This window comes from Solanum dulcamara, chromosome 11 (genome assembly GCF_947179165.1).
Source record: "Solanum dulcamara chromosome 11, daSolDulc1.2, whole genome shotgun sequence".
Lineage (NCBI taxonomy): Eukaryota > Viridiplantae > Streptophyta > Magnoliopsida > Solanales > Solanaceae > Solanum > Solanum dulcamara.
In genome coordinates, this window is record NC_077247.1 from 35768351 (window position 1) to 35782105 (window position 13755).

At 34.1% G+C, this 13755-nt stretch overlaps 1 protein-coding gene across 1 annotated transcript; it reads right to left on the reverse strand.

The window, feature by feature from the left end:
• Positions 1 to 11879: 11879 nt before the first annotated feature.
• LOC129874707 (pentatricopeptide repeat-containing protein At4g36680, mitochondrial-like) lies at positions 11880 to 13539 on the reverse strand. The gene has a single exon (XM_055950037.1). The coding sequence runs from the start codon at positions 13366 to 13368 to the stop codon at positions 12124 to 12126; it is 1245 nt and encodes a 414-aa protein (XP_055806012.1). The 5' UTR covers positions 13369 to 13539; the 3' UTR covers positions 11880 to 12123.
• Between the last annotated feature and the right edge of the window lie 216 nt (positions 13540 to 13755).

A 13755-nucleotide genomic window follows, 5' to 3' on the forward strand; every position in this document is an offset into this window, starting at 1 on the left:
ATATGATGATGATGTTTGATGACGATGTGAATGATGATATTTGACGATGATGTAAATGAAGAGGTTATGTTGATGAGGATGTTGTGTGATGGAGTGGATTGGAGTCTAATGTGATTTTGTGGTATATGATGTGCATAATTTGAGTTGATTGGAGTCTTAGAAATATTTTGAAAATAAATAATCTTTTGAGAAGGAGCTTTAAATAAATTATTTTTGAACCTTTTTGCATAAACTATTTATACACTATTTTGAATCTAAAGAATTATTAGTTTCATCTTTGATTTAGAAAGGAGTTTAAGTATGAGTTGAGTATGAGGAGCCTTTAAATGAGTTGAGTATTTTTACATTAAAGTATCTATTTTGAGTTTGAGTTGAGGAGTTGAAATTATATTTTTATGTACATGATACTTTCTGCATTCATTGAGTTGAGATTATATAAATTTTTAAAGAGAAGAGTTTGATGATTTGAGATGAGTCGATTTGAAAGAAGGTCCAATGAGACTTGTCATTATGAATTAATTGAGTTGAAATGAGAATAGAGTTGATGAGATGACAATGTTCCACATGAAACTAGTCGTGAGGGCTTGTTTGAGATGATTGGAGGAGTTTTATGAGCATGGAGTCATGGAAGGAGTATCGAGCACCGAATTGGGCAAGAGTACATTCCATACTCGAACCCAATACCTGTGTTGCCAAACGTAGGGGGGATTGAACCGTTAAGTCGGATGCTTCCCCGAGAGATTTGTCCTGACATTATAGGACTTGGTTGGATTGGATCCATGATTGGTTGATTCGTTCATACCCTGGTAGAGTATGAACGGACGCGGCAACAAAATCGGTTTGTTGTACTTTCACTGGCTCATAAGTGATGGTTGTCGGTTAAGAGAAACTCTCATTTAGGTCTTGATAGTAATCTGAGTCAGTTGAGTTGAGTGAGTTGCTATATGCTTATGAGTTAGTCCTGTCTAAAATATTTCTTGTTAGACTTAGGAAACTTGAGTGAGTTGTTACATATTTATTGAGTTGAGTCCTTTGAGTTGAATTGTAAAACGTTGCATAATTTAATTTGCATATTTACTGAGTTGAGTCCTTTGAGCTGATTGTTGAGTTGAATGTTGAGTAGATTGTATATGGATGGATTGGAATAGATGAATTGTGATTGGATTGAATAGAATGGTATGTGACTAGATTGGATTTGATTATTGAGTTGATTGTTGAGTAGAGTGTATATAATCGGAGTGTACATGATTGAAAAGGATCGATTTGCAAATGATTTGGTTGAACTGTATTAATCATAATTGGGTTGGATTGTATGGTAAATGATTGGTCTCTGTCTAAACTGTATCCTTACTTTAGAATTACGACGCTTTATTTGAGTCCCCCTTATCTCTCTAATTTGAGATATGTGGACCGATGTTATTCTTCCTTGAGGTATGTTTCATTCTGCCATTTTACATACTCATACATTCCATGTACTGACGTCTATTTGGACCTGCATCGCTTCATGATGCAGAGACAGGTTTAAGAGATCGTCAATAGGAGCATAATTGGAGATCTATTCGCACTCAGCGTATTGGTGAGTCCTCCCCTACTTTCGGAGGACACCGTTTATGAAATCTTGCATTGAGTTAGCCCTTTTCATCTTGATTTGAGGTAGCTATGAACATGTCATTGGCACCAATTAGATAGTAGTGATAGAGGCTTCATAGACTAGATAGTGAAGCGTCGATTGAGTATTTTTTTCCTTAAAATTATTCTTGTCAAACTATTTATAATGACAAAATTTAGAGTTGATTTGTTGGCCCATGGCCTTTATTCTTTGAGTTAGATTGATGTTTGAGTTGCCCACTGAATATTCTCTTTATTTTCTTGCCTTTCCGCTGATTGAATGAATGAACGGATGTGTGATCAGGCTATGTGGTTCGCTTGGGATCCAGAAATGGTCTCTGAGTGTCGGTTACGTCTAGGGTACCCTCCCGGGGCGTGACAGTTGCATTGCATCTCATAATCTTCTTCAATTTTACTTGATTATGTGTTAAATATTTTGTGACATTTATTATCCCTATTTTGGTGAGACTTTATTGATAAATATAATGTAGAATTATAAAATTTGAGAATGAATTTTTTATACTCCTGTCACTACTTCTTCGTTGTCGGTCAATGAGACATATTGGGTACACGTTGTTTTGTACTCATACTACACTTGTTGCACTCTTTTGTGGTGCAGATTCGATTCTGAATATGGGCGCATCTCGTGAAGATTTTTGAGTCCGAGCTTGGATTATCTTGGAGTTGTGGTGAGATGCTTGGCTATTCGCGGCCCACACCTCCCACTATCTTTTATTTATTCTATTATTTTAGTATTTAGACAGGATATTTATTACTTTTAAACTGGTCATTTTAATTTCATTTTGAATTATATTTTAGAAGCTCTTGTACTTATGACACCAAATCTTGGAGCGTATTGTAGCTTTCCGCATTCCATACTTATGATAGATTTAGTGTGTTGGATATTCCACTTGTCGCTTGTCTCCTTACTTTATTTATTTTATTGAATTGATGAAAATGTTTGGGTTGGCTTACTAATTGGTTGGGAACATAGGTGCCATCACGAATTATAAATTTGGATCGGGACATGACCATTAAACAACATATATTATGTTTTTGTTTTATCAGTGTTACTATGCAATATACTAAACATTTTAGTTTCATTTGATTTGTGTATAATATTTAGAATAAAATCTAACAATTAATTTTATAAAACTGAAATTCAGTTACATATCAAATTTATACACATAAAATACACTTACAATTCGATTGGAATATCAATTGTATACAATTGTGCAGACTTCTGTACAGTGAGAAAAGACAAAAAAATATACTACATTTATACCAATTTTATATCAAATTAATACAAACTGTAAATAGATTATATACAAACATAATATACCATTATATCAAATTAAAACACATTGTAAACAGACTACAAATAAACTCAATGTATGTAACGACTCATTAGGTCGTTTTGAGTACTAGCACCTTTTATTTCATAAAAGACGCATCCCGTAAATTTTTAATTGGATATTTTGGACTTTTTCATAACTATTGTTATTTAATTGAGGGACGAATTTAAATAACTAATTAAATTAATGGGTTAAAGTGGTAATTTAATTAATACCCTATACCACTTATCCATATTTATTAAATTAAAAGTTAGTGGGGTTACCCACTTTTAGTATATGATTATTTTAAAAAAGAAAAGAAAAGATAAAGGGAGAAGACACGAGACTAGCGGCGGACGAGAGGAGAACGACGGCTCTAGGTAAATTCAATCAAAAAAAAAATAGAAGAAGAAAATTCAACCTTTTGCATTTATCTTTAGTTGGTAGGTTGTGAAAATTCATTTTTTTTGTTTTATATGATTTGCTGGAAGGTGAAAGAAAATTGTAAGATAAGAGTTTGAAATCATTGGGGAATATGACATGTGTAGGATGGGTTTAGGGTTATAGGAATGTCATGCGTACCCAGAATTTTGAGGGATTATTTCTAGAGTTCTGTGGGTTAGATGTTGATGTGCGTAATTTGGCTTTGATTTGAATTTTTCTTATAGTTATTAAATTATGATTTAAATTTTTATTTATTGAGATAGATAATTAAATATTAGGTGTATTATATTATATGAATACCATTAGAGTTATGACATTGGAGGTATTGAGGCTTAACCCTGGGCTTGAGCTTTAGGAAATTGATTAAAGAGTTCGTTGAGTTGTTGGGTCTAGGTTAAACATATAAATAATGTTGGTGTCTACGGACTAGTTACTTATAAATATTATATATTTGATAGATTGGAAACGGTCTGAGGCATTGAAGAAAGGAAGGACGTTGGTGGATTAGCTTACTTTACTTCGGTTCTTCGGTTGAGGTAGGTTATGGTTTTATTGTATATCATAGATAGACTTTTAATAGTGATTGATATTCATTGAGTAGTGTGTGAAGTTTACTACGCATTCAATTGTTGTGGTTTGGATGGTTGATATGTTGTTATGATTGGTCTGAAATCCCGAGGCCATGAAATCCATAATCTTGAACTTGCCCTATCAAAAATGGTGCCTTGAATAAAGAAGGCTTGATGAAATATTATTAATAAAGTGGAATGTAATCATGAAGAATGATAAATTAATTATATTTGGATCGGGTGTCACATTCCGACATGGTATATTTGGATCGGGTGTCACATTTCGACACGGTATATTTGGATCGGATATCACATTCCGGCACGGTAATATTAAAGGAAAATAAATTAAAATAACTTAATACTACCCAATCTCCAAAAACTCATTTTTTTAAAGGAGTGTGATGTGGAGGCTTGAGTCCTCATGTGTGATCTTGATATTGTTGACTGGTTTTGTAATTGTTTATTGGGTGCCACCTGTTAAGTGTTATGGTTGATTTCCCACTATTGTTTTGTATTGACCCCTACTTGTATCTTTCTTTATTTTATTTTGTGGAGTGCAGCGAGTCTTCCATCGGCTTCGACTCGACCTCAGCTCTAGTCTGTCTCAAGTTCATCGGATTTAAGGGTGAGCTATCCTTCTAGCTCGTGATGGATTCTCTTAGTTATGACATGATGTCCTTAGTGTTCGGACACGAACTATGTCACTTATTTTATTTTGGTGTTTGACATTCTAGACTTAGTATTTTAGAATTACATGTCCTTGATGTGATGACTTTCAGATTTTGGGGAACGCTATGTAGTAAACTCTTGTGGATTGTTATTTCTTACTTTATAAGTTTGAGCTTCCGCGTTATCTTTATACTTTATAAGTTGGGGTTTGTATCGTTGGTTCTCTCACCTAGGAAGTTAAGTGTGGGTGCCACTCACGGTCCATTTTGGGTCGTGACAATGTACCAATTTCATACAAAATTCATGCCAAATTCGTATAATATTTCAATAAACGATTCTTCCAAATAAATCACATTTGATGGACCACGCATAACAAAAGAATAGGCTCCGTACACCACTAATTACCCTACACCAAGACCCTTGAAATCATTTGCCATATAAAAGATCGGCTCATATCTTCCTCTCTTTTTTTGATTTCGAATGCTATATATTTTTTGCTTCAAATTTTGACATTAAATAACATATATTATATTTTTTTAATTAGTGTTACTATGCAGTATAATAAGTATTTTATTGTCATTTGATTTGTGTATAATATTTGGAATTAAGCATAGCAATTAACTTTATAAAACTGAATTCCAGTTACATATCAAAGTTATACACATAAAATACATCTGCAATTCTAACTGGATACCAATTACCAATTAAATACACTTATACACTCATTCTATACACTTAATGTTGAAATATAAATTACATACATATTCATATATAAAAAAACATATATAATTATAACAGGAAACCAATTGCATACAATTGTACAACCATTCTATTAACTATACCAATTTAATAAAATATTTAAAATTCAAAACATTATACACACAAAAAATAGAAGTAATAATTAAGTATACATTTGAAATTTTAATTGAATACCAATTGCATACATTATACTTAAGTTTTTTTCATTTGGATACCAATAGGATACAAACATGAATTGGTTCTTCATTGTTTGTTAGTGTCCTGAATCTATTTTATACATTAAAACAACAACAATATATATATATATATATATATATATATATATATAAATAAAGAACTGTTAATAACCAGTTTTAGATTGAAATTCTAATTTTAAACAAAGTGCACAAATGAATATATAGTACACAAAATAACTATTCTGAATCTAGAATTCATTACATTCAACGGATCAAAATCATCAAAACATGTGTTTGTCAAAAATAAATATAATAAAAGAATACAACTAATTTTCAGCAGGATAATTGAACATGTCTTTCTGTTGTGACCCTCCTGATGACATCTGTTGCATGTAACTTTTGACCTCTTAAATTTAACTCCAATAAATCCCTTTCAGCTTATCGTACGTGTCCCCCTACCCTTCTATTAGACTCAGGAGGTAACAATTTAGGTTTCAAAACATAATTTGATATATCTCATGTACTCTGGCATGGAAGAGGTTTAATACGAATTGCATATGGATCTTGAATTTTTTTTTATTGCTTTCTTCGTGCAGACATCTGTACAGTGAGAAAAGACAAAAAAAAATATACCACATTTATACCAATCTCATACCAAAATAATACAAAATGCAAATAGATTATATATAAACATAACATAACAATTTTATATCAGTTTCATAGCAAGTTAAAACACACTGTAAACAGACTACAAATAAACACTATGTACCAATTTCATATCAAATTCATGCCAAATTCGTATAACATTTCAATGAACGATTCTTCCAAACAGATCACATTCGCTAATCCACGTGTTACCTTCAACTGTAATTCATTCTTTGAAAAAAAAAATTAAATACACTAATATTAATATATTCATAATCAATAAAATCCGAACACTATTATACATTAATGTCAAATTTCTCAATACAAATAAATTTAAAAAACTGATATGTTTTTTTAAATATATTTTTATCAATGAACACAACAATCAAAAAAATTATTATAACACTAACCTGTACAATTTCATCTGCCACCATATTGTATAGGTGTCGATAATAATTCTTTACTCTTTATGTCAATATGCCAGTACCAAAGAAAAATTCTTTCAAAAATGATCAGAACAAAAATCAAAAAAATAATTGAGAGAGAAGACAACACGATAATTGATTTTTTTTTTATAAAAGCAAATTACAAATTGAGTAAACTGATTTGAGTAATTTAAGGAATATAAACATCTAATCAATTATACTCTCTTGATTAGATGTCAATTATTATAAATTATCTTTTCCATTTATAATTAGTTTGAGTGTTTTAAGGAAGATAAATAATTAATACATTTATTATTTTGTTATTTTCTAATCCACTTTTAATTATTTTATTATATTAAAAAATGTTATAAACTGTTAGTATTTTACTGTTAGAAGTTGAAAGATAAAAAATTATGTTATAACTAGTATTAAAATATCTTATAAATGTCATTTATGAAATTTTCACTATTATTAATGCAGTGCAATTTTTGAACATTGGAAAGAAAAGATTGCAAGATATGAGAGAAAATGTATGAGAATCTTTGTTGGATGATGTTTCCTTATTTTGTGATTTACATGGTATCTTATTTCTTAAATTGGATGAGTCTTATTTTCCCAAAAAGTCAAAGTTTAAGTCTTAGGGTGTTAGTTATTCACACTATTTGCGTGTTAATTTTTTTTTTTGCGGCCATTGATGTGCAACTTCTAGAGCTTAATGATCATTTTGATGTAGTGAGTAGTGATTTGCTTCTTGGGATGGGTAGATTGAATCTGGTTAATTCTTTCTCTAATTTTGACAAAGGTAGAATCATAATTTTAGTAAAGTGTTATCCAAGTGAGTTTGATAATGTACAAATTTGAGATTTGTGTTACCAACTTGATAGTTTCATTATTCATATGCGAAGTGGTAATCCCAAATTCTCCAATTGCAAGAAATTCGAGATTATGCAAAGGCATTGGTTGAGATAGATCTTGTGGAGACTTATTCACTTGTTTATTTACTTGTGAAGTTGACATTTATTTTAGTTGTTTCTATGGAAACGGTGGAAAGAGAATTCTCATCCATGAAGCACATAAAAAATGAAGTGCGAACAACATTACTGATCAATATTTAAATAATTGTTTAGTGTGTTATATAAAGCGTAATGTATTTGCAAATGTAAGTAATGGTGTCATTATTGAGCGTTTTCAAAATATGAAAACTCACCGAGGACAATTGTAAATGAATTTATGATATTAATAATATTATTGAAAGTTTTAACTTCAATCACTTTACGATCTTAGCCGAATGTTGAGTGTGAATTTATAGTATATGTAATGCACAAATTTTCATCTTATTACTATTCATATTTTATTGATTGATCTCTCACATAGATCAAAAAAATGAATAAGTCGATCCGAACTTAAAGATGAATTTGTAGTATACGTAAGCTTGCTTAGAAGTTGTGATCTGAACCCTTCATTTGCTAAGATGGCATCAGTAACCAAAGTTGGTCTATCCATGCTAGGATCAAATGCCCAAATCCATTCTAAGAAATGGATTTCTGAATATTACCCAGAAAAAGATATGATTTTTTCCAATCAAAATATCATGCCTTAGCCCAATCTATCAAATAAGCAAAGACCAAAGCTCAAATCACCAAAGCCCATCAAAGTACCACAAGAAAAATACTTCTATCAACCATTTTGTCCATTTGATCACCATATATCCAACACAATTTATGACACACTTGGAAGATGCATGTTAGCATGTCCAATACACTAACATCCCCATCTCATTGATTATTTGTCCACCATGACCACCAAAAATGTCTCCTCTCAAATGTCCTTAACGTGTCAAGATTATTGATGCCCGAGTCACAACTCACATATACATGTCTACAGACCTCTATTGAGTAGTGAAGATGACATATGGCGGGACAAGGCCCCCGCCGTACCTTTGAATAAATGAAAGTAATTATATACATAAGTGGTCAGTACTAAAAACTAGGCTCCGATACAATGGGGCCTCTTCCAGCTGAGCTGAGCAGAATCCTAAGTTGACGGACTCTCAAAACCTGTATTTGTACCTGCGGGCATGAAACGTAGCCCCCCGAAGAAAGGGGGTCAGTACGACATATGTACTGAGTATGTAAAATATAACATAACATATCTGAGATAGAGAAGCAGAGGATAAAATATCATATAAGAAACTTATGTACTTGTGCCCTGTGAATCATAAAAACATGCATGCTCAAATTATACAATATAGCCGGCCCTTTCAGGGATCCGGTGAATCATATCTGTAGGACCATTATAGGCCCAGCGCCATCACTACCTTATCACATCACATCATCATATATATACATACGTACCCGGCCCTCTAGTGAGGAACTCGGTGAGTTTTTCATGTCATTGCATTATCATGTCCTCGTATAGCGTACCCGACCCTTTAGTGAGGGACTCGATGGATAATGCAGTGAACTGCACACGTTTACGTACCCGACTCGGGACTCGGTGATAGAAGGGTTATAGTATGCACGAGTAGAGTAGTGAGTAACCATATGCAATTTAAAACATTATTAGAGACCCGATAGTATAAGAGGATTAAGCTATCGTCTGAGGACCCGAGTAGTAGTGTCGTCATCTTGGTTGCCCTCTAAATGCCATTAGGGGCTATATTAATTAGCATCTCGGGGTCTTTAGACACGTACCAAAGTAATGCTAACCGCTTAAGGAATCCAAAATACTTGTTATCATATAGTCTTTAAGACTTGGACCCTGTACATTTGTCACCTCTTTAACATATAGAAGTTTCAAGGAAAATAGTTCAACTATTACACGAGTTCGATATCCAGAAGTAAATAGGAGATGCTTAAGAGTGAAATTACCTCAGAGATTGTATCATATTCTACTTACGTCAAAGACATGCCAAAAAAAGGAAGAGGATAAGCTTTACACAGACTATACTTTCCTTTATGGGGTTATTATATACACATTTTGTACTCGGCCCATTATGGGGCTCGATGAACAACCATGGCATCATAACCTCATTTTCATGACAACTATCTCTCAGGAGAAAAGAAGGATATGCTTACATACACTACTTCTTTACACGTGGAAGCCTTGAAAGGCAATATTCAATTCTTGCAGGGGTTCCAATATCAAGCAGTGGATAGGGATTATGAGGCATTTATCCTCACATTTCATACACAATCCACTTAAGGCTAAGACATGCCAAAAGGAAAGAGAGATAGCTTTACATACCTCTTATGGGTTACTCTTTATCACGCTCGCCTCGTCGTCCTTTGAACTTATTCAACACGGAAGCAATACGAATATCAACAACCCTTGAATTTTCAGCATCTTAAGTTGCACACGAGTATTCATAGAACTCATTTCCTCGCTCGTCTTCTCGACTAGTTCCTTAGTTAGTTAAGGTGTTAACGGAAATCGGGCAGCACCTCCCCTATACATGCCTTATCCGAATTTCTAATTACATCCCTAATCACTACATCCAACCAACAACAACACCCTGCAACATATATACAAGCAATTCACATCAACATTACACCATACAAACTCCAACCAGCTCGCTCAAAATTACGATATCCAAAATAGGGTTTTTAGTCTCTATTTTGTAAAGCCTTTAACTATACGAAATGGAGGACCGTGTGGCTGCAACCAGCAGCTCCCACACCTCTTTTAGAATACTTTCCAGCCCTGCAACACACCACCAACAGTCGCAGCACCACAAGCACAACACCCTACTGGACTTCAATTTAACTATAACGACTTCAATTTAGATTGGTTCTAACGTCAAGCATCTTTATGACATTTTCATATTTCCAGCCACATACAAGACGTGTAATACACTTCATAACAACACCACAAACTCCAAATTGAAAGGAAAGGCCTTGCCTTACCCGAAATTGGCCAAAACTTGCCAAAATTCGCCTCGGAAGTTCTCTAATTGCTTGGCCTCCAACTTCTTCCGACTTCTCATGACCCTATTTCCAACCTTCCCTACTATGGGGTATCACATTCTCCCTTCCTTAGAGTTGTTTGATAGTGTCGTAGATTATCCGGCTCACATGATAACCTCTAAGAAGCTTAAGAAACATTCCGAGCTCAAGAGTGTGGGGTGTAACAAATAGCTAATCCATACATATAAAAAAAATCCACATATTTGAATTTTATGTTCTAATATCGTGTCTGTCTCAATTAAGATTGGCATTTAAAAAGGAGGAGGAGTTACCATATTAAAGGATGGCTTTGCTGCATCAGGTGCCTCAAAAACCATCATAGTTAGCGAAATCAAAACCAGAGGAATTTCGTGTTTTGAGGTCTTTCTTATTAGCTGGAGAAATAAAATCCATCAGAATCTAACCACACAATGATCACCTCATAAACTTTAATGAGAAGTAAAGAAATGGTACTAAAACAAAGTCGGGCAGCCCTACATTTATCGAGACTTGGTAAAATTTATCATGACACCAGGTAGGGGACCCAAAAATTTCAAAGTGCCAAATGCCTGTTTCAAGGATGCAAGAATATCAAAAATCTTGTGCACGTGTAACAACTTCATATTACTATAAGTGTCTAATAGAAACAGAGGTTCAGAAATGGATGAATAGATAAAAGCTATAGTGATATTTTAATAACAAAAAGAGACGAGCATCTCATATCTCTTAGAACAATCTGTCTGCATACAATAGATGATTACAACTACAATCTACATTACTAAGATGCATTATTTATATAATAGGATGATATATAACTACTTAACAACATCTATGCCAAGAACATATAACTTCTGGTAACTGTTAGAAACTGCCTAGCAGATAACTTCCAGTAACTTATACTAAGAAACTGCTCATTTTCCAGTTTTTCTATAACCTTGAATAAGTATGGAATATATGTGGCTCATCAGTGTCATATCGACAATTCTCATATACATTGTTTACTTCTTTCACATACACCTTTTTGCAATTACAAATACAAAACATACTTTTTATGTGAAAATTATGACTACCCTTTGAATTGTGTCTACTACAGCCAACAAACTTAAGGTAAATACACTCAACAATCATGGAAACTGTAGCATCTTTGGTTTCTAACAATAAATATGATTCACCAGGATAAATTTTCCTCCGAAAGATAACTAAGTGTATCTTGTCCAGAAGTATAATATAAATGAGTTAAACAAAATGTCTGCAAAAACCTTTGAACTCATTAGACCAGCCGCATTAGAGAGAAAGAACCTTAGCATTAAGCAATCAACCAATATTAGAATTAGACTATTAGAATTGAACATTTGCAGATCTTCAAAAGCACTACAAAACTTGAAGAAAAAGATCTATATTAGCTTTCAAAAATAAATGGCACAACAAATGTTAGTGCCAAGTGCTAACTCACATCATTATGACGAACAAAAAGATTCAATCATGTAAAGTCCCTCAACAGTTATAAAGCTGTCTACAATGCTTACAGCAATCTCGAACAAAAATCATCACTAAGCAACATTAGTCTCATTAGACTTGATATCGCTGACTTCAACTTTAGCTAAACCAAGCTCGTCCTCTAACTTGGTCCAAACTTTCACCACGTTAGGAGGAAACTTCTTCTTCATCGTCCTGATCATTTCTTTTGCATCTTTCACCTTTGAACTATTCACCAAACCATGAACCAAGTACTTGAGTGTATTGACATCCGGAATCTTATTTGCTCTCACACTCTCCCTGAACACCTTATACCCCGTATCGAACTGTTCATTCTTACACAAATAGAATATCAAAGTTCTAAAAGTTGAAGCATTTGGATTGCACCCCTTTGTCTCCAAATCCTCATAAACTTTCTCAGCTTCATCCATCATCCCATTCCTACAGTAACAAGACATCAAGTAATTGTAGCTAATCGTGTCGGGTTTTAAACCCACATTGCTCATTTCCTCAATTAAACCCTTCACTCCCTCAGGATCACCACCCTGAATGTTCATAATCTTTACATTGTAAGCACCAACATCCGGATTGCAACCTCTATTCACCATCTCATTCCAAACCTTCTCAGCCTCATCACTCCTTCCTCCCTTATACAGGGAGTGCAATATGGTTGTGAAAGTAACAGCTGTAATTTCAACACCTTTCTCTTCCATCTCCTTAAGTTTCTCTATTGCCAATTCAGGTGTACCCATTTCACAATAAGACCTAATCAATACACCATACGAAATTTTGTCGGGTAAGAATCCATGCCTCTTTGGCATTTCATCAAACAGCTGGGGAACACGATCATATAATTTGGAGTTCACACAAGCTGAAAGAAGCACGTTGAACGAAACTGCTGATCTAGGGGTACCTAAATCGTCCATTTGAAGATAAGTATTAAGCGCCTGATCAAACATTCCAGCTAATCCGTACGAACGAATTATAGAGGAAAGGAAGGGTTCCTGGGTAATTTTTTTGTCATCCTTGTGAGATTCGAGAAAGGCTTCGATGTCGGAGAAACGATGGGATTTAGCGAGGCGTTTGACTGTGTATTCTTGAGCATAACGGGAGGACAAAGGGGAAGTGTAATGGTTAGAAACAGAGGAGTAAATCTTTAGGGCTTTGTCTGGATCGTGCTCGGACTTGAGCTTGGATTTTGCTTTGGAGATAGAGATGGTTGCGCCGGATATTGAAGAAGCAGCGGCAGTGGCAGTGGAGGCGGCGGCGGCAGAGGTTGAGAGGTGGCGCGCCAGGCGCAGGGAAATGGAAGAAGACATTTAGGGTTTTAGCCGGTTTTGGGTGTACAGTGAGAGGCTTTAGGAGGCGGAGGTTGCTGGGGTTTACAAGGAAATGAGAATCTTGAAGCATTTAGAATGAGTTAATGCTTTCACATGTTCCTTCATTTTTTCTCTTGAACAATTTGCGTTAATGGGGACTTTTGATGGAAGTTTATACGAAGCATCGGTGACTCGCATCTTAAATTTGTGTTCGCTCCATTCTAGCAATGTTGGAGATCATTTGAAGTTGACTTCAAACTTCTGACAGTTCTTGATGGAATTTTTGAGATCTTCCTCAAAAATTCCTCAAAAATTCCGTCCCAGTTGGATTTTTTGACAAATCTCGAGCCGCTGAAAAAAGAATTTTGACATTCTTGTGAAATTTTT

What these genes read in the sequence shown, in the direction of transcription:
- LOC129874707 (XM_055950037.1), bottom strand. Translation starts at nt 13,368, where the DNA reads ATGTCTTCTTCCATTTCCCTGCGCCTGGCGCGCCACCTCTCAACCTCT.